Genomic DNA, 23,186 nt, shown 5'->3' with positions numbered 1-23,186 from the left:
GAAACTATCCTATAACTTACAGTATACATGCTTTCTGGAGGCATACATAAGGATTTTGACCTATATAAATGATTGTGTATTCATTTATTAGCTATATCTTCAAGTGGTAACACTTTCTATGATGCCTGTACAGTTTTTTTTATGTGTGTGTTATTAGTGCCATAGAAACGTGTACTGCCTTATACATATTTTAATCAGTTATAACATTTAGTAAATAAATATGCATGGTTACACCTTGAAAGAGTACAATATAAGAGTACAGCTTTGAACGCGGACCATCCAATCACAATTTAAAGTCAGAACAATCAGTTTTATAAAGCACTCTGATACTGTGATATGACACATTATACTTCTTAAAGGTGTAATTATGAATAGGTGAGTATTTTGATCTATTATAATTGTGGTAACAAATATGAACACATTTATAATACATTATACAGTATATACTGGCTTCATAAAAAAAGCATTGTCTGTGATCAACATGTAATGTCACTGAACATCATATTGATCTGTGTGTGCATGTCTGATGATTGAACCTCTATAAGGTGAGTCTTGTCGTAATCTCTGCGGTAATGGTAAATACACTGGCTGAGCATGGAGTACAGTCTCTCTAGATGATCCACACTGAAGCGTTCACTCTTCAAAACCACCTGCTCCAATAGATGCTGAAAACACAGCAAATTGACATATATTAAAACATTGTACATTAAAGGTGAAGTGTGTAATGTCTGTGCCACCGAACAGAATTGCAAAAATAATGTCTGATTTCAAACAGGTTCCTCAAACACTTCTCACATTTCCCTTGTTTTCCACAGAAGAAAAAAAAAGTCATACAGCCTTGTAATGACATGAAGGCGAGTAAATTACAGCGGAATTGTAATTTTCTGGTGAAATATCCCTTTAAGAACACAAATGTATGGTCCGATTTTTAAAACACTGGCCATTCCACTGACATTTCCATTTCAGATGCATTTATTACATCAAAAATGACGTTCATGATGTTTCTAACCCATTTTGCTAGATTTGCCAAAGCAGTACTAATGCTCTTAAGCTTCAGTGCTTATTAGTATTTGATTTGTTAATGGAAGGAATAATGACACACACAAAATGGGTTTCTTTTTTGTCCGAGAGAAAAGCTCTTACACTTAAATGAGTCATATTTTTGGTTAAAGTAAAATCTGGCTCTCAAGGTAGCATTTGGAAATTAGGTAATAAATGAATCACATATAACATGCAAAACCAATTTTTTGCAAATTGCATGCTGACATAAGAGCAACAGAAAGCCTCTTTCAATTTGATTTAAAAACTTTTTTTTTTTTTTTTTTTTGGCCCACACCTGCATTAAACCCGCTGATAAATGCACATCACACGGCTTGTTTCACTGCTGGAAGATGACTGTGCTGTTCGGAACAATCTTGAAAAGGCTTAATTTGAAAATATTTTTTTTTTATTTGGTTTAATGACATTGTTTAAGTTTTCCAAAGACACAGCAACAAACACACAGTGAAGGAAATAGTAGCTGACAACTAATGCAGTGTGGAGGCGGCAGGTGTGCAGGCAACTTCACAAGTGCCAAATCCAGCTCATCACAGCGACAGATCAACAAAACTGAGCTATGAATACAACCATGTTTAAAGCGGTTCAGGACAAATTATTACATTTTAAACTCTTTTTTTATTTTTTTACGCTAATAAAGATTAAAAAAGAAAAATATATAGAACTAGCAAGATATGCTAGAAATGACTGTAGTGGACTTACTATCCGCATGGATTGCCAAATGCAATTTGAAAATTCATTTCATCTCATTTAAAGTCAACGTGATATCAAAATGGACCATATTTAAGTTATTAATATACACAATCCTGGTCTTACTGTGCACAATTCATCAGTGTTTTATTCCAAAGGATTTTCTTTTTTGTTTTTGTCCTCAACAGGGTTGGATATCGATACAGATTTCTTGACTCAATTCCAATTTAAAAGCTCTCGATTTGATTCAGTTCCAATTAAACTCTGATTTATTTGGATATATTACAGTTACAATGTCCATTCTGATTACATATGAAAGCAATTTGACGATTCTCAATACCAATATTAATACCACAAAAAATAAATACTGATTTGAGTAAACAATGTTTCAAGTTCTCAAGTAATTATTCAAGACAAGTAAACAGTCAGTCATAAAGTAAGAACAAAGAAATAGATTACAAGCAATAGAATACATAAAAACAATAGAACAAATATTTCAGGAGGATAGTTGATGTCACAATCGATGTAAACTATGATATGGAATGGCCACTTTTCATGATCCAATCAATGAAGACCCACTTGAACATGCCGTTTCACTCCGAAATGAGTCACATAACAGAATTAAACACTATGATCAGACTGCCATTAAAAATCCAATTTTTTGCATATCCAGATTGTATCCAGATGAGTTTTGATAGCCTGGACAGCAAAAAACCACATGAAATCTGATTTTTCCGAATCTGATTCAAACCACATCGGGAGGTGGTTTCAAATGCGACTGAAATCTGATTTTTTCAGATGCACCTCAGTCCGGACGCTCTGGCTGCTCAAATCAGATTTCAAATGGCGGCATTCTTAACACGACACACAACGACGACGTCAAATATCGATGATGGAAATGCCGGAAGTATTCATAAGCTGGCCGTGACTACAGCACGGAACATCACAATATTTACCAGTCTCCTCCGTCGCTGAGTTTTTCTTGTGCGACGGAGGAGTTCTGCACCGCGACTGGACAGAGCGCTTATTTGGGGAGCGAGATGATGCACCTCCATTTTTCCCGTATCTGTTTTGAAAGCATCATCACGTGGGTACACCTACGTCGTTACCAAAGCAACCTATGCAACCTATGATTTCAGAATCAGATTTTGATCACTTGCAGTTATTAGTGCGGACAGTCTGCCTGAAAAGATCTGATTTGAGAAAAATTTTTATTTGCCTGCAGTCTGAACATAGCCAAAGTGGTTTGCTGTGGAAAACATGCCTTGATTTTTTTTTTGTCTAGATTTTTACTGCTTAAAATAAGTATTCTTAAACTGCTTGGCTTTAATGCTGAGTGGTCGAAATAGTTAATCTGACTGGGGGAAAAAAAAAAAAAACACACATAGCAAATACATAAATGTTGACATACTATATACTAAATAGCTTTTAAAAAAAAAAAAAAAAAAAAGAGAGATTTATTTATTTTAGCTATAAACACCCAGGCCTAGTCATATCCAATAATTGCTCTTTGAAATCTCCCATTGGCATGTTGCCAATATTAAATTTACAAATAGGATCTGCACAAAATAAGAGAATGGGAAAATAAATTAACCTGGAAAGTAACCTCTAAAAAGATAGTATAACCAGACGCACACCTGCAAACAAAACACCTGTGACAACACTGAGCCCTCCAACACGTTCAGCTAGGAAGGGGAGGTCAGCCATCTTCAAAAGCAATTAAGATCATATAGACAGCTAATTAAGGCAAGTCATAATTTCCTTCCATTTCATTCTCACCTCCAGAAAGTATTTATTTTTCACATTTGGTTTAATTAAATCGCCTCAGTCTTCACAGTGGCCTTTCAATTGGCATGTTCATCACAACGATCCTCTGGCCAATCCTGAGCTCATCAAATGGCACTGGGACAAGTTATTACTCTGCCTGCCTTTGGTTTGTGTTGGTCTGAGTCAACATAAACAGTGCTGGCTTTTGATAAGGTTTGGGTCGGAAAGAGCAAAGCGCACTCAGCATAAGAGTGTGCCAAGATTACCAATGGACGGCGGTAACTGCGAACTCAAGTTTGGTTTTGGGGAGACATTTAATGAGAAATCACATCCCCCGTAGACAAGTTTGAAACCATATCTTTGTAGTGTAATGACAGACCCTGAAACCAATGGAAAAAAAAAACTACAACAACAAATATAGAATATTAGAAAGAAATTACAAAAACAAAAATTACCCTTAGCTCTGTAGCTCAGTCCATGCTTGGCAAAGAACTAAAGTTTTTAACAAGTAAACATTATTGGTTCAATAGACAACATAATCAGCCGATATTTAACTATTTTAACATTATAATACTATATAACCATGCCCACTTGATGGATTAACGTATATGTTACCTCCACTTTGTGTGCCAAAAGGTTCCAAAATCAAAGACTACCTCAATAATAAACAGTGTATAAAAGTTTTTTTGCTTGCAAATATTTTAGCAAATTTTAGTAAATATTAGATAAATATAAATATTTAATTTTAGCATTCTTGTATACATGTCATTAGCTATCACCAAACTGTAAAATGACCCCTCTCAGACCACTAGACGTTATTGTCACGAATGACAAGAGACAAAATTTCAAATAATTGTTGGTAAATATCACCCCTGCTGTTTTTCTGTGTCATAAGCCCCTCCCAGTATCACTGACTGTGGGAGAATGGTCATGGATGGCAGCCTTCCTCTGTCAACACTGAATAGAACAGTAATCCTAGCTTTAAATGATTTTTTACACAGTCCATCTGACTCCCGCTAGAAAACTTTTGTAACAACCAGACCAGTCCTCCTAAAAGCCCAGGACATCAATCCCAGATATGGAGTGAAAGAAAAGCATTGTGATTGTACAGAACGCAAATGGGTCAGCGGATGGGAAAAATGTAACTTGGGATAATTACCTCAGTAACAAGAAGAAACAATACACAATCAAATACTTTTGCTAAGTGCCAACCAAACTTGCAAAGGACAAGATGATATTAAAGGAATAGCTCACCTAAATATGAAATCCTGTGATCATTTGTTCTATTTGTTCCATTTGATCTATAGCTTGAAAAAAAATTGGCCATTTTGCCACTTTTATTGAGTTACTAATTATTGATTTAGTTGTATTCATTAACCGCTAGGTTATGGCTTTAAGAACATTTTACTGTATGAAGTATTCAAAGAATGTTTTCAGTTCTCCCTGCACATAGCCTAATACACCACATATATTGATTTTTAACAAAACAATACACAATAGGGTCAGAAATTAACCAGGGCTCTGGGCAGAAATGTCAGAAAAATGACAAGAATGCCCTCAAAATTCTAAATATTAGGGCAAAAAATGCCCAATAATTAATAACTTTGTGTATTTGTAACATTTGATACTGTATATTTCTTAATATTATTTTTTATGCCTAGTTACAGTTGAAATCATTAAAACTCATTACTCCACAGATTTCATATTAGCAAACTATAGTTTTGGCAAGTCATTTTGGACATCTACTTTGTGCATGACACAAGTAATTTTTTTCAACAATTGTTCACAGACAGATTGTTTCACTTTTAATTGGCTAAATCACAATTCCAGTGGTTCAGAAGTTTACATTCACTAAGTTAACTGTGCCTTTAAGCAGCTTGTAAAATTCCAGAAAATGGTGTCAAACATTTAGGCAATTAGCCAATTAGATTCTGATAGGAGTCAATTGGAGGTGTACCTGTGGATGTATTTTAAGGCCTACCTTCAAACTCAGTGCCTCTTTGCTTGACATCATGTGAAAATCAAAAGAAGTCAGCCAAGACCTCCTTGGGAGCAATTTCCAAATACCTGAAGGTACCACGTTCATCTGTACAAACAATAGTGCGCAAGTATAAACACCATGGGACCACGTAGCCATCATACTGCTCAGGAAAGAGACGCATTCTGTCTACTAGAGATGAACGTAGTTTAGTGCGAAAAAAAAGCGAATCAATCCCAGAACAACAGCAAAGGACCTTGTGAAGATGCTGGAGGAAACAGGTTGATAAGTATCTATATCCACAGTAAAACAAGTCCTATATCGACATAACCTGAAAGGCTGATCAGCAAGGAAGAAGCCACTGCTCCAAAACAGCCATACTACAGTTTGCAAGTGCACATGGAGACAAAGATCTTACTTTTTGGAGAAATGACCTCTGGTCTGATGAAACAAAAATGCAACTGTTTGGCCATAATGACCATTGTTATGTTTGGAGGAAAAAAGATGAGGCTTGCAAGCCGAAGATCACCATCTCAACCGTGAAGCATGGGGGTGACAGCATCATGTTGTGGGAGTGCTTTGCTGCACGAGGGACTGGTACACTTCACAAAATGAGGAAGGAAAATTATGTGGCTATATTGAAGCAACATCTCAAGACATCAGCCAGGAAGTTAAAGCTCGGTCGCAAATGGGTCTTCCAAATGGACAATGACCCCAAGCATACCTCCAAGGTTGTGGCAAAATGGCTTAAGGACAACAAAGTCAAGGTATTGGAGTGGCCATCATAAAGCCCTGACCTCAATCTGATAGAAAATTTGTGGGCAGAACTGAAAAGTGTGTGTGAGCAAGGATGCCTACAAACCTGACTTAGTTACACCAGTTCTTTCTGAGGAATGGCCCAAAATTCCAGTAACTTACTGTGAGAAGCTTGTGGAAGGTTACCCAAAACGCTTGACCCAAGTTAAACAATTTAAAGGCAATGCTACCAAATACTAACAAAGTTTATGTAAACTTCTGACCCACTGGGAATGTGATGAAAGAAATATATGCTGAAATAAATCATTCTCTCTACTATTATTATTCATAATATTTCTTCCTCAAAATTACTAAAAGAATCGTTAATGGAATTGTGAAAGAATCATTCCTTATGATTTCCATTTTAAAATCTCACTGCATGGTTGAGAGTCTGTTCAATACAAATGATGGTCTCAGTGTTTGGGTCATCAGGCCGACACTTGAGCACCGACATATTCGACAATAAAATCGATAGTCAAAGATTTGGCGAGCCCTTTAGGCTTAATGTGTGACATGCATCATTAAAATGGCTTCTCAGACACAGACTAAAGGTTTGAACATCAAATTTAATAACATCTTATCCAGTCTGATTTGCTGTTCAAGATTTCTACCCATCAAATCTGAAGCTTTTGTTCAAAAACAAGGTGGCCTCACTTGGTCAATCAGAATCAATTACTGTACATCTTCGCTTTTCATGTGTCAACACTAGTAACAGCAGCAGTAAAGCAAAAATATAGTCAAAGTTGTGTGTTTTGTTGCTTTCTAATGGCCATGCATCTATTTTTGTGTACTACAATGCATCAAGCACAATGATAGCTGCCCACGTCAACAATGTACCCAGTATGGCTCATTAGCACGTCAATGGCATGATGCCAGTCGCCATCATTCTAAACGGTGTCTAAAATTGTCTAAACAAAAACAACTACCAGAATTTCTCACATACTACGACAGACGTTTTATAAACTATTGTTTTTTTTTTAACTGGATTTGCTTCAGATTTTACATTGGGCATCAAGTGGCGACCCAATACAGGACCAAAATTGTTTATGACGAAAGAGTTGTTTGTCCTTGCTACAAGTGAACCCGTGATAAATGTAGTTTAGGTTGTACTATTAATTTTCAAGATGTAAATTTTGGCATCTGCCTAACTTGTCTAGATTTTACCAAAATAACAGAGTTTGATTGGTTGCATGTCCCATGATATCAACAACAACAAAATATAGGAAGTGAATTCTCCCTTTAAAAGCTGATAAGCCTATTTATTTTGCTATCCTAACTATGCATTATGCTTTGTTTAACTGCATTATATTATTCTTATTTATCATTGTTTGTCATATATTTAAAAAGACCTGTGGCTCATTTTTGGATCACGACCCACCAGCTGAGAACTGCAACTATAAACTTTTTCGAACCATCATGATGGAGTTTTGCTCTGAGTTGATATTCTGTTTGGTATGTTTGGCCAACAAGTAGCTCAAATATATGCACAAGCACATTTAAGTTTGGACAAATCAGTAGCGTAGCATGCGATTATGGTTGGCCAGCACTGCACCATAGCAAAGTGCGTGTTTCAAGCTGGCTAAATCTATTCCCTGCCATGTGTTTTCCATCAGACTACAGCTAATTTATTTTAGCTCTATTCACACTTAAACATTCAGTGCTGCACAGAGAGAAGAAAACAATTCTTTGAATATAAATGGTTCTGACAGAAATGGTCAGATTTAATGGAATTAATTACATAGACTATCTGTAATTCACAATGCTTTTAAGTTTCTCTAAGCAGGCATTCTGAATGCAATCTGAACTGCATGAATCTCGCAAAAACAGTTCAGGACAGATTTCACACCAAAATATTTGCATATATAATACATGTATTTTACATAAAAATACAGGGCAATTATTAGGTGGTTTAATATTTAATACATTTTTACTAACCGAATGTATCAATGTTTTATTTTTTATTATTATTCTAAAAGGTGATTGGATTCTTGTTAGATTCGGTTATAACTATAATATATTGTATAACTGAAAAAACTATACAATGTTTTTCAAATACTTACAAAGTCAGTACAATAAATACCACCATGATGTATAAATGTTTTCCAATATAAACATATTTTTTTCAGTTAACAATATATTAGATTGTAATTGCAAAATTGTCATGAAAAAACACAGAAACAGTGTTTATTAATCTTGGTTAATATTAATTTCTAAATATGCTTTTGTTAGTTAATAATGCATAAGTAATACAACTTGTTAAAAATTATGCAAATGTATTATTATTTGTAGAAATGAACATTAGCCTATCATTGTTCAGTTAAATATTACGTTAACCACAGTAAATGTAAATATATAGAACCTTAGTGTAAAGTGTTACCAAAATCTTCAGTAACACTTTACAATAAGGTTCTATTTGTTGACATTAGTTAACAACATTAGTTAACATGAAATAACAATGAATACTTTTACAGCATTTATTAATCTTGATTAATGTCAAAAGCTGCATATGTAAACATTAATGCACTATGAACTAACATGAACTAACAATGAACAACTGTATTTTTATTAACTAAAATAAACAAAGATTAACAAATACTGTAAAAAAAACCCAAAAAAACAAAACAAAAAAAAAAACAATATATATATATATTGTAGTTAACAGTGAACTATATATATATATATATATATATATATATATATATATATATATATATATATATATATATATATATATATATATAGTTCACTGTTAACTACAATGAATATTAATCATATAGAATTCAGAATTCATGATAACTAATGTTAACGAATGGAACCTTATTGTAAGTGTTACAAAATCCTTAAGTAGGTCTTGAAAAAGGCTCAACTTTCTTTAAGAGAAGTTCAATTTCAAAATTCTCTCTTTAATTTTGGAGTAAAATATGACCGAGACATTTTCTTGACAGGTTTTGTGAAACTCGCACAGCTAGGAGAACGAATATGAAAAGATGTCAAACTGAAAATGGACCAATTTCTTTGGTCATGAAAACAGCAGACATGAAGCTTGACATGCTATAATAAGCACGGTTTTAAGAAAATGTTAAACAGGAGGGTAAAGCATTCCAAAGCAAATGCGGGAATATCTTATGAAACCTCTCAATACCCCCACCAATATTCACCAATGTATGCAAACCCTGACACATGATGCCATGCTGGTGTCTTGCAATGCTCAAAAACATCAAGGTAACATGAAGCTCATTGTTTCCTGTGACAGCCCTTAATTCTGTATGTATTTCAGTGCTGTGCTGCGCAGCAGAAATGTCAATAGTAATGAGGGCATCTCCAGTCAATGAATATGAATGAAGCGTCAGGAAAACAGCCCACTTTCCATTCCTAAATTGTGTCAGCCATTTATACCTGCTTAAACGCAAACTCTCACCGCACTTCAATGGCAATTCAATCTGTTCCATAAGCCGGGGATGAAAAAGCAATTATTCACAGCATTAGACATTTCACGATCTGTTTCTTAAAGATATCGGCCTTTTCTCGCTAAATGAGTAAATAAGCCGACGGATTAGTGTGACATGTGCTTCGGGGCCTTTGCCCCCCGTCGATTCGAACAGCCCAGCGGTCAGAGAGATGCCAGACAGAGTGGTGTGGACCAACGGTCTGTATAAGGAGCAGCAGTGTTTACTGAAGTCCTCAGGGGTGTTTTTCCATGGTGATGGTGCGATAGAGAACGTTGCAGCGGGGTGTGTCGCACGTCCTCATGCGATAGTGGTAACTGCAGTTTTCTCAATCGTTTCTTCTTAAAGTTGGCATGAACTCAAAATGTAACCTATTAATTTTATTAATGTATGTTACTGGTCTTGTTGTGAATGATTCATCCATGCATATTTGCCTTTTTTTTTGTTGCACTTTTTAAAATACAATCATCAACCGATGGATAAAATCAAGTCCCCACCCTTTTTTTTCTTTGATCAGAAATACGTCAATACGGGAGACAAGTCGGTCGCAACTTCCGTTTCACGCTGACTTTAAGATGCTGTGGTCGCCAGTTTAAGCACTATACTGTAGTTGAAAACTTGGTATTGGTGAGAAGGGAACTCAGCACGCATGCCATTTGCTGTGTTGAAAGTGTAAACTTCGAACATATTGCACTCTCTAGTTAACAAACAGGATGTACAGCAAATTAAGCCTTATATTAAAGGAATAGTTCAAGGAGAAAAAATGAAATATGAACTCCACTGGTGTTTTCAAAGAGTGAAAATAAAGCTGAACAAAACAACAATCATTTAGAGTGCAGAAAAAGCTCAACTGTGTTTATAAGAAGGAAAACAAAATCAAGGATTGCTGCCCTAATTTGATTAACTTAAAAGCAAATAATTAAATGGAAATGAATGATTATGCAGCAGTGAGTATCTGCAAGGCTGTAAGTGAGAGACAGAGAATGCCTGCAAGAATGGCCTGAACAGCCTAATGATGATGATGATGATGATTTAGTCTTCACACTGATGAGTTTCCCTCCTAAATTAGTTGAATGATTAGAGTAATTTTCATCCTTCTGAGATCAGTACATTTCAGCACAGCTATAGTTCACTAGTGTAAGTAGACAGCTGATCAGATGTGTATATACTGTAGATCAGTGTTTCCCAACATTTTTTCTGCCACTGCACACTTTTTACGACTAAACAATTGTACGGCAAATCACTATCCCACATAGGCTAACCATCGTCAATATTTTTTCTCATGATGGGCGAAAAAGGTAAGACAATCACTGGTCCACGAAAACATTTTCTGGGGATATTTTTTTTTTTTTTAAAGAATAAGCTAAAAGCACCAATTCCAGTTATTTTAGTGATTCAGGTTTATTCAAGTTTACAACTGCACAGAATTAGCTGCAAAATAAAAAGTATTTTGGTGAGGCTTGCTTCTGTTTCACAAATTTGTTCAGTTTTATTAACTGACTAGTTCAGTAACCCCTTCTGGAAATGTCACTAGGTGGCGACAAATTAGCGTTTTATGTGCTATGAGTGAGTCGGTGAATCATTTTGAGTCATTCATGTCCGAAATCTACCAAGAGACTTTATAGTGTTTAAGCATTAAAAGAACAAAACAGATCTATAGTCTAAGCATTATTTTTCATCCAAAAAGACAACAATAATAGTCTGTTAATAATGAGTTTCAATAACGCCTAAGTAGCTCAGTGGTAAAATACGCTAGCTACCACCCCTGGAGTTCGCTAGTTCGCTAGTTCGAAACCCAGGGCATGCTGAGTGACTCCAGCCAGGTCTCCTAAGCAACCAAATTGGCCCGGTTGCTAGGGAAGGTAGAGTCACCTGGGGTAACCTCCTCGTGGTCGCTATAATGTGGTTTGTTCTCGGTGGGGCACATGGTGAATTGAGCGTGGTTGCCGCGGTGGATGACGTGAAGCCTCCACACGCGCTATGTCTCCGTGGCAACGCGCTCAACAAGCCACGTGATAAGATGCGCGGGTTGACTGTCTCAGACACGGAGGCAACTGGGATTCGTCCTCCGCCACCCAGACTGAGGCGAATCACTATGCGACCACGAGGACTTACAGCACATTGGGAATTGGCCATTCCAAATTGGGAGAAAAAGGGGAAAAATCCCCAAAAAAGAAAAAAAAAAGAGGGGTCATTTTATGAGTTTGCCACTTAAAAAAGCAGGAGGTGTGCACAATAAACATTGAAAACATGTATTTGGAAAAGAGAAAAAAAGCTTCAGTTGCTTTGATAGCAGAAAGTAATAAAAGGACTCGTTTATGTTTAGGTCTAAGCGTTTTCTTGGTGAATTTAAATTAGTTCAATAACTAGGGTCTCTGATATTCGTAAACGATAAGGTCATATTTAATTAAAAGAAATTATGAGACATTCAATTGTCTCTTCACAAATTTGGACAGTTTTTAAATATTTCTTGCTGCTTCGTACACCTAAAGACTTTATTGGTGAAGCAAAAACGTGTGTGTGAAAAACACTTTGGTGTAAAGTGGCGTCACTTTATAGACTTCAATGTATTCTGCAGCGCTGATGCGAGTCATGTGAAAGACCCTTAAAGTGTATAAATATCAGTCACTTCTGCACATTAATCATTGCTCTTCACAATCACAAAAGTGACCGATTATGGTTTCAAAACGGCGAATTTCTCCGCAAGGTGAGGTGTTTGGATCCCTATATATTTTTTTCATGCATTTACTTATTTTGTGGAATTTGATAATTTTCCACGGCACACCTGACAATCTTTCATGGCACACTAGTGTGCCGCGGTACAGTGGTTGGGAAACACTGCTGTAGATATATGTTCTCTCCAAGAACCCGTGAAACAGAATATTCAGTGAGAAATATTGTAGGGTGGGACTTGATTTATCCCCTGGGATTTGATTGCATCATGAAAAGTAAGGCTATGATATTATTAATGATATTTACCCCCACCCACGAAGCCTTGATTACAGAAGCAGAAAAGGAAAGTCATATCAGAGGTAGAATGGCTCAATTGATATAAAAAAAATATTGCTATTAATATGAGAAATACTGAATAATCATTTAAACTGTTTGCTGCTGCTTAAATATCAGGGCTTAAAAAAATGACATTAAATCATATTAAAACAGTAGATATCATGTTATACACTTCAACCTTGCAAGCCATGACTAGGTCTCTAAACTAAGTCATATTTTGGTCATGTTCTACTATTATAGAAAAAGTTACTCTATTAGGATGTTCATATGGAAATCCTCTTTTAAAGAACCAAACTCTGACCTCACTCTTTTTCCAAAACATGAAAAAAAAAAAGAGTTATAAAGTACTCACTTCTCTTTGCACTCACACTGTACGTGGACTTGGTTCTCTTTTTGGTCCATTTTCGCAGTACCAGTGTCACAATTCACTTGCTGTTTTTTTATTATTATTATTATTTTTAATTTGTTTTTAATCAATCAAGCCCAGACCAATTGAGTACTACATAACTGCAATACAATACTGAATTATTTTAATTATATTAAAAATTTTAATTCTGTTGGGCTACCAATTTCAATTACAATTCGATTGTGCTGCCCTTATTAGAGGCAAAAAAAAACAACAAAAAAAAACTTTATACAATTTTTAATAAGGAAGAAAATAATTCAAAGTAGTAGTATTACTACTACTCCTTAAAAAGCAGTTGTCCTCTCACCTGGAGCCGCTGATGGTCAACCACAAGATCAGGAGGTGGCAGAAACTGTAGAGGTTCCTCATGTCTGTCAGTCAATACCTCCTGCTGCTGTTCAGATGGACCTTTTCCACATTTCTTCCCTTTTGATGATACTATTAAAACATGAGCACAGTCACATAATGAATAACACCAACCTGAGCACATATTTTAAGTCTTAAACCACTAAGAAAAAATGAGTCTTCAGAGTGTTTGTGTTTTTAAGTCTCGCCAGGAGAAATCTCTGAAACAGATGGTGTTTTAAGGACAAAGTGTGAAGTTTTTCCCTAAACTGTGATCCCCCTTCAGTTGGCTTTCAGTACAAGGAAATATTCATTTGTATTGGCATCTGTTAAAAGAGGCCAAAAAAAATGAATAAAGCTGATGGGAATTCATTTATCTAATAAAATGTTTTTAATACAAAATTAATAATTATTTATTATTAAGCTTAATGTTGTGTTCTGTCTTTAAGAAAACAACATCTCTAAAATTGTGTTAAACTTTAAACTAAAATAATGTATTACTTTAAATAATCTATCTATCTATGCCTTTAAGTGTGTGACAAATTGTTGTTTTTAAATTGCAATTTAAAATACAATTATAGTTTCAAAATTAACTTGTGTAATTAATTTAAAGGAATATTCTGGATTCAATACAAGTTGAGATCAATCGATGGCATTTGTGGCATAATGATTACCACAAAAAAATTTAAATAAAAAAAAAAATTATAATTCGACTCGTCCCTCCTCTTCTTTAAAAAAAAATAAAAATTAAAAAAAATAAAAAAAAATAAAAAACAACACAAATCAAGGTTACAGTGAGACTTAAGTGAATAAGGCAATTATTTTTTTTTTTTACGTTTAGAAGGCAGAAATTTGAAACGTACAAATTTATAAAAGCACATACATTTTTCTGTTTAAACTTTTTTAATATTTGAGCTGTTATTTAAATCATCGTTTTTGAGGGATTACAGGGATAATGATTAAAGAAAAGATTAGTAAGCGATTTTATGACACTAAAACTATTTTAAAAAGCATATCGTTTACGTCTTATGGCTATACTTTTAAAACAGTGTGCATTTTAACATTTACGGATTGGTCCCATTCATGCCCATTGCAAGTGCCTCACTGTAACCTAGATTTTTGCCAAGTCAAAATATATATTTGTGGTAATCAACATTATGCCACAAATGCTATCGAATGAGCTTAACTTGTATTGAACCCGAAATATTCCTTATTAAATATACACTAACTGAGCAGTTTATTAAAAACACCTGTACACCTCCTTATTCATGCAATTATCTAATCAGCCAATTGTTTGGCAGCAATGCAATGCATAAAATCATGCAGATACGGGTCAGGAGCTTCAGTTAACATTCGCATCAACCATCAGAATGGGGAAAAAATGTGATCTCAGTGATTTGGACCGTGACATGATTGTTGGTGCCGGACGGGCTGGTTTGAGTATTTCTGTAATTGCTGATCTCCTGGGATTTTCAAGCACAACAGTCTCTAGAGTTTACTCAGAATGGTGCCAAAAACAAAAAACATCCAGTGAGCGGCAGTTCTGCATATGGAAACGCCTTCTTGATGAGAGAGGTCAACAGAGAATGGCCAGACTGTTTCGAGCTGACAGAAAGGCTACGGTAACTCAAATAACCACTCTGTAAAATTGTAGTGAGCAGAATAGCATCTCAGTATGCACAACTCGTCGAACCATGAGGTGGATGGGCTACAACAGCAGAAGACCATGTCGGGCACATTATTAAGACCAGAGAGTTCCTAATAATATGCTCTGTCAGTGTACATATAATATGTTAAACTTAATTTAATTATATACATTTCAATTAACAAATTTATTAATTTGTACTTTGGTATTTGTGTCATGCAAATTCTAACCACACCGTACCTCCTTTTTCATGTTCTCCATCACACACTGTTCCCTCCTCTGCAGTCACAGTCTCCTTTGCATTGCATTCTGGGGCAGATGATTCTTTCTGCTCCTCTGGTTTCTCATCAAGAGCAACTTCTTTAACAGAGCCCAAATCTACAGTCACTTCCCTTTCACCTCCCTCTGTTTCTTTACCATGTGCCTCACTGTCCACACTGTCCATAGACTTGTCTCCATTCACAAACTCCTGAGGTGCAGGGACCGCAGCGACCTCTGTCGTCTCCTTACCGCTGGAAGCCTCCCCCATGGAGGCCTGGCTGGCCTCCTCCTGGACCTGAGAGTCTGGAGCAACTGTCGGCTCGCAGGAATTCTCCTCCTCTGTGGAGAGGGCATGTCCGTTGGCCTGGAGCGGCTGTTTGTTGACATGGAGCTCCATGATGTCGCAGGAAGACTCGTCCTGAGTGAAACAAGCATCACCTTGTGCGGTTGCAGTGGAGTCATCTGCCCTCTCCTCCTCCTCTTCCTCCTCCTCCTCTGGGTCATCAACCTCCTCTGCTTCCTCCTTTTTATAAATCTTTTTCTTCCTGATGATGCCCCGCCCCCACATTGGTCGCCTCCGCAGTTTGCGCTTAAAGCTATCTGTAGACACAGAAAGATTTGCGTTATGTAATTGAAATAAAAACTATAAAAATATATGAAACTATTGATTTTGAAGTTGTTGATCACAAGCAAAGAATCAATATACTTTATATTTATATTTTACTGCAAAATATTCAGACATACAGAAATATATTAGTAGTTTGAGAGTGTAGGGAGACCAACTCGATAGTAATATTCACAGTGCATCATGGGAGTGGGCGGTCACTGCAGAGCTCTTTTGGCGTGCTTTGTTGCGACTCTCTCACTGGTAGATCCTTCTCTTCAGGATTCACGGGTAGTGTAGATCTTCACCAGGAATTATGGTATTCATTTTATTTTATTTTTATTTTTTTTAAAAAATGATGGCTTCAACAGGAGTATATACCATCGTTTAGTGAGCTCACAGTAGGTCTGTCTTTAAAGGTTTATAAGTAACTGTTAAAAATCAATACATCAAAGTAGAAAATGAATGGGATTTTTAATTTCGGAACCAGACTGTTGAATTATATCATGTCTAACTCAAAATGAGACAAGAACCGTTACTGCGTGGTAATAAAGCAATAATAATTTAAAAAAAAGCTAATTTAAGGTACAGTCATCTCAATGGGAATCCGCAAGATATATAATTTTGCAAGGTGGACTTGGATTTCCCTATGCTAATTTTGAGTAGGGTTCAAGTTTGGTGAGCTGCAACAGAAGTTGCAGTGTTGACCAATAAGAATTTTCTTGGGTTGGCATTGACCTCTGTGTGTGTACGACTCCGACTCCACTGTTTACAGAGCTGACTCTGAACTGACGGTGGTTCTGCAGACAGGGCAGAGTTAAGCAGTGCGGAGTTAAGCGGTGTCTTCTCGGTAAGTTGATAACTAGTTTGTGAAATACATACTGTAAAGTTAATAAACAATGACCCCATCATTTTCCCTTTTCAATATAACTAATATAAGGTTAACCATGTCCCTCACAACCATGTCACTCATCAGAGCATCTTTTTGCAGCTCAGCAGACAATGGTACGGTGGTGGATTGTGTCTGTTGAGTGTTCATTTCACGCTATGTTGTTACCTAGTTGGTGAGACGCAATGCTGGAAAGTAAATAAACAACGTCCATCTTTTACTCTCCGTGACAATGAGCTTATAGCTAACTAGCTAACCACGTAGCTACATTCATTTCTTGTCAGCTGAGTGGAAGCTAATGTGTAAACATGTATTCACCAAACTGTTTTGTTTAGGATTCAGTTTGGTACCCCGTTCAACCGAACAATTCCAGTCATTGCATTTATAAAATGTAATATTTAAAAGACTGGTTTTCCACCGTTGAAAGTTTCCCCTGAACTTGTATAGCAGAATACAGTGTAACACCGCTGCCGCTGTTTCTCTCTTGATTCGGCAGGTGTAAATGCTTCTTGTTTTACAACCTGCCCCTAAATGACTAGCAGTATTAAAATAGTCAGTATTTGATTAATACTAAACAGTACTGATGTTTATATAGCTATTTATTTTATTTATTCTTTATTTTAATGGTCAGCATTTGACTGATACTAAACAGTACTACTGATGTTTATTTAGCTATTTATTGTATTTTTATTTATTCTTTATTTTAATGGTCAGCATTTGACTGATACTAAACAGTACTGATGTTTATTTAGCTATTTATTTTATTTTTATGTATTCTTTATTTTAAATGGTCAGTATTTGACTGATACTAAACATACAGTACTGATGTTTATTTAGATATTTATTGTATTTTTATTTATTCTTTATTTAAATGGTCAGCAATTGATTTATACTAACAGTACTGATGTTTATTAAGCTATTTATTGTATTTTTATTTATTATTTATTTTCTCAGTGTTCATTTCTAGAATTTGTTGACAATGTATAATAACAAAGTAAAATGTTCTTTGATAAAAATATTTAAGAAAGCAGCCTTCTGAGTACCTTTGCACAGTCATATCGATGCAAAATCAGTGCACAATCCACATTGAAAAGGTCTGTTTTCATTCCAGCTCAAATTAGCTATATCGGTCACCATATCGGTAATCAGTGAATTTTCCCTCTCTAAAATCGGTATCGGTCTCAAAAATCCCATATCGGTCGGGCTCATGTTCTTACTGAACAGATTTGATTGGAAGACATATGTGAGTAATGTGACTCTGCAGTTTAAAACTTAAACAGGCCAAAATAAATAATTAAAATATGGTTAACAAAGGGGATTAGGGCGAGAGTGTGCAATGAGCGATTCACTCCCTTCCTCTTCCTCCTCCTCTTCCTTCTTCGAATGGATGATTTAAATAGTTCTAGTCTGTTTGCATGGCAGTCACAAATTGCATGCTGCATAATGGCAGTCAGGCTACAAGTGCACAGTAGGGCTGGGTGATATGAAAGTAATATATTCATGCTATTTAAAAAAAAAAAAAAAAAAAAAAAAAAAATATATATATATATATATATATATATATATATATATATATATATATATATATATATATATATATATATATATATATATATCTCCAATTATATAATCAACTCCCTTATTAAATTCTGTAATATTTTGTAATTTAAATTATATCGAATCGAGATTATATCGAATCATGAACCTCACATTGTATATCGAACCGAATCATGAGATAACCATATCGTCCCATCCCTATCACTGAATATTCACAACTGATGAGGAAATAATTTTACTGATGAGTTTTTAGCTAGGGGAGACCATAAATGCATCAAAAAAACAGGCTGCTTGTCCAAAACGTTTTTTCAGGACTCACATGCACTTGAAATCCACCCACGGCTTCTTCGTCTGTGACATTTAGCCATGCAAAGGAAAACGTGACCAAGCCTTAAAGGAATGTTCCAGGTTCAATAGAAGTTAAGCTAAATTGACAGCATTTGTGTTAAAAACATTAGTTAACATGAACTATCAATGAATACTTTTACAGCATTTATTAATCTTGGTTAATTTCGAAAGCTGCATATGTTAACATTAGTTAAACATTAATGCACTATGAACTAACAATGAACAATTGTATTTTTATTAACTACAATAAACAAAGATTAACAAATACTGTAAAAAATATAGTTCACTCTTAACTACAATGAATATTGATCATACAGAATTCATGATAACTAATGTTAACGAATGGAACCTTATTGTAAAGTGTTACAAAATCTTTAAGTAGGTCTTGGAAAAAGGCTTAACTTTAAGCGAAATTCAATTTCTAATTTCTTTCTTTGATTTTGGGGTAAAATACGACAAGAGACATTTAATTGACAGGTTTTGAGAAATTTGAGGTTACAGTGAGGTCCTTACAATGAAAGTGAATGGGGACAATAAAAGTGAGCATGGCCAATATTTGGAGGGTTTAAACACAGAAATGTGAGGCTTATAATTTTATAAAAGCACTTGCATTAATTCTTCTGTTCAAACTTGTGTACTATTTGAGCTAAGTTGTTAAATGGTCATTTTTACAGTTGTTTTAGGGTTTTAGAGTTGACATTACAGCATCATGGAAACAAAGTTGTAAAATTAGCTATAACTTTACACAGAAAAGGTTTATAAGTGATTTTTATCACACTAAAATCATGTTTATATAATACATATCCTTTATGTTTTGTGGTTATATTTTGAAAAAGTGTGTATTTTAACCAAACAAATTGGCCCCTATTCACTTCCATAGTAAGTGCCTCACTGGAACTTCGATATTTGCTCTTTTTTCTTTTTTTTTTTTAAGAAAAGGAGGAAAGAGTCTAAACAATTTTTTGTGGCAATCAACATTATACCACAAATGTTTTCGATTGAGCTTAACTTCTTGTCAAATTAAATATGGCATCTACGCCGATTAAGGTCTACAGGAATGAAATTACTAAAAATTCTTGATGTTAGCAAGTCAACTTAAATATATGTTTAGAAATATGGTGTGCAAGGTCTTGCATTGTAACTTCGAGATCACCTTGCAATTTTTCCCCGGCAAGTAGCCTACACTTTCCTCCCTAATTACATGCAAAACCCCCGTCAAAATTATGTGTGTTAGAAGCAGGTCTAAACCCTTCATTAGACATGACTGTCTGAATGATGAACTTCTCACCCTTCTTATGTCTCACAGTCAATCAGATGACAGTGAGAGAGAAAAAAAAAAAAAAAAAAGTGTCGTTGTGACCGTCACTGGGGAGCTTATGCTGAGCCTTTCAGAACTGCTGGGAGAAAAACAGACAGAAGCGGGTGGGCCAATCTGTTTGCGCAACATGACACCTGTCCACTGTGTAATTGGTCGGAGAGGGAGAACTGGGGGGCTGTGGAAAAATGGAGCACACAGGAAGCCATGCTTAAAAGTTGTAATTGAAAACAATGGAAGGCAGCCCAGATGTGAGCCATATATCAGAGCCCAAAAGGAGTGGGCTAATTTTCCCTCCTCCATCTGCTGGTATCCTATTGGGCTTTCATTGACTGAGCAGTCACATTATTCTGAAAATAATGGACTCCCAGCCCTCCTTCTCCTATTCTAAATACAACAGTTCTTTTATTTATATATATATATATATATATATATATACACACACACACACACACACACACACACACGCACGCACGCATGCATGCATGCACACACTACCAGTCAAAAGTTTTGAAACTTTTATTCTTTATTATATTTTTTTCTTCACATTTTAGAATAATAGTAAAGTCATCAAAACTATGGAATAACATAAATTGACCTATGGGAATTATGTTGTGACTAAACAAAATCCAAAATAAATCAAAACTGTGTTATATTTTAGCATCTTCAAAGTAGTCACCCTTTGCCTAGAATTTGCAGACATGTACTCTTGACATTTTCTCAACCAACTTCTTGAGGTATCACCCTGGGATGCTTTTTAAACAGTACTGAAGGAGTTCCCATCTATGTTGGGCACATGTTGGCTGCTTTTCTTTATTATTTGGTCCAAGTCATCAATTTCAAAAACTTTTGTTTTAATTAAATTTTAGTTTTGTAATGAAATAAATTTATATGGTGGCACAATTATATTTCAGTCTACAAAACTAACTGTAAACATTTAAGCATACGCCTTCAGATCAAAAGATTTTTAAGATAATGAGAAACATTTCAGTCAAGTGTTTCAAAACTTCTGACTGGTAGTGTGTACGTACGTATACACACACACACACAGCCGGCCAAAAGTTTGGAATAATGTACAGATTTTGCTGTTTCGGAAGGAAATTGGTACTTTAATTCACCAAAATGGCATTCAACTGATCACAAAGTATAGTCAGGACATTACTGATGTAAAAAACAGCACCATTACTATTTGAAAAAAGTCATTTATCAAATCTAGACAGGCCCCATTTCCAGCAGCCATCACTCCAACACCTTATCCTTGAGTAATCATGCTAAATTGCTAATTTGGTACTAAAAAATCACTTACCATTATATCAAACACAGTTGAAAGCTATTTGGTTCGTTAAATGAAGCTTAACATTGTCTTTGTGTTTGTTTTTGAGTTGCCACAGTATGCAATAGACTGGCATGTCTTAAGGTCATTATTAGGTAAAAAAAAAAAAAAAAAATGGGGTGGGGGGGGCTGGGTAGCTCAGCGAGTATTGACGCCGACTACCACCCCTGGAGTCACGAATTCGAATCCAGGGTGTGCTGAGTGACTCCAGCCAGGTCTTCTAAGCAACCAAAATGGCCCGGTTGCTAGGAAGGGTAGAGTCACATGGGGTAACCTCCTTGTGGTCGCGATTATTGGTTCTCGCTCTCTACGGGCGCGTGGTAAATTGTGCGTGGATTGTGCAGAATAGCATGAGCCTCCATATGCTGAGAGTCTCCGCGTTGTCATGCACAGCGAACCATGTGATAAGATGTGCGGATTGACAGTCTCAGAAGTGGAGGCAACTGAGACTTACCCTCTGCCACCCGGACTGAGGTGAGTAACCGTGACACCACGAGGACCTACTAAGTAGTGGGAATTGGGCATTCCAAATTGGGAGAAAAGGGGATAATTGTTTTTTTTTTTTACAAAATGGCAAAAAAACAAAAAACTAAAAAACAGCTTTCTCTAGAAACTTGTCAGTCAATCATTGTGTAGAAGAATGAAGTCTATGAATGCTTGAAATTGCCAAAAACTGAAGATTTCATACAAAGGTGTACACTACAGTCTTCAAAGACAAAGGACAACTGGCTCTAACAAGGACAGAAAGAGATGTGGAAAGCCAGATGTACAACTAAACAAGAGGATAAGTACATCAGCATCTCTAGTTTGAGAAATAGACACCTCACATGTCCTCAGCTGACAGCTTCACTGAATTCTACCCACTCAACACCAGTTTCATGTACAACAGTAAAGAGAAGAGTGTTATGGATCTTAACCCCATTGACTTTTTGTGGGATCAGCTAGACTGTAAGATGCGTGAGAAGTGCCCGACAAGACAGCCACATCTATGGCAAGTGCTACAGGAAGCGTGGGGTAAAATGTCACCTGAGTATCTGAACAAACTGACAGCTAGAATGCCAAGGATCTGCAAAGTTGTTATTGCTGCACATGGAGGATTGTTTGATGAAAACTGTTGATGAGAAATTTTCACGTTATTAATGTCCTGACTATACATTGTGATCAGTTGAATGCCACTTTGGTGAATAAAAGTACCAATTTCTTTCCATAAGAGCAAAATCTGCACATTATTCCAAACTTCTGGCCACCAGTGTGTGTGTGTGTGTGTTGTGTGTTTTCACACACACACACACACACACACACACACACACCGATCAGCCACAACATTAAAACCACCTGCCTAAAATTGCAATTAGTGTCTGTGTATAAATAGTCAATGAGTTTTGTAGCTCTCACGTGGATGCATTGAGCAGGCTAGATACTGAGCCACGAGGAGCAGAAAAGAACTTTCAAAAGACCTGCGTAACTAGGTAATGGAACTTTATAAAGATGGAAAAGGATATAAAAAGATATCCAAAGCCTTGAAAATGCCAGTCAGTACTGTTCAATCACTTATTAAGAAGTGGAAAATTCAGGGATCTCTTGATACCAAGCCAAGGTCAGGTAGACCAAGAAAGATTTCAGCCACAACTGCCAGAAAAATTGTTTGGGATACAAAGAAAAACCCACAGGTAACCTCAGGAGAAATACAGGCTGCTCTGGAAAAAGATGGTGTGGTTGTTTCAAGGAGCACAATACGATGA

At 35.9% G+C, this 23,186-nt stretch overlaps 1 protein-coding gene across 4 annotated transcripts in view; it reads right to left on the bottom strand.

Annotated features, from left to right (window-relative positions):
- Positions 1-23,186, bottom strand: part of LOC127409585 (ATPase family AAA domain-containing protein 2B-like) — a 137,155-nt gene that overhangs the window by 10,269 nt on the left and 103,700 nt on the right. For all 4 annotated transcript variants that reach the window (XR_007892013.1, XM_051644224.1, XM_051644225.1 and 1 more), the window contains exons 25-27: positions 15,378-15,998; positions 13,455-13,585; positions 537-665 (exon numbers count right to left, since the gene is read on the bottom strand). Coding sequence is in view for 3 of the 4 variants with exons in the window: in XM_051644224.1 (XP_051500184.1) it covers positions 537-665; positions 13,455-13,585; positions 15,378-15,998 (881 nt within the window). In the remaining variant the exon portion in view is untranslated. The remainder of the gene's footprint in view (positions 1-536; positions 666-13,454; positions 13,586-15,377; positions 15,999-23,186) is intronic.

Source organism: Myxocyprinus asiaticus, chromosome 19 (genome assembly GCF_019703515.2).
Source record: "Myxocyprinus asiaticus isolate MX2 ecotype Aquarium Trade chromosome 19, UBuf_Myxa_2, whole genome shotgun sequence".
In the NCBI taxonomy this organism is placed as follows: Eukaryota; Metazoa; Chordata; class Actinopteri; order Cypriniformes; family Catostomidae; genus Myxocyprinus; species Myxocyprinus asiaticus.
This window is presented reverse-complemented; position numbering and strand designations above follow the sequence as displayed.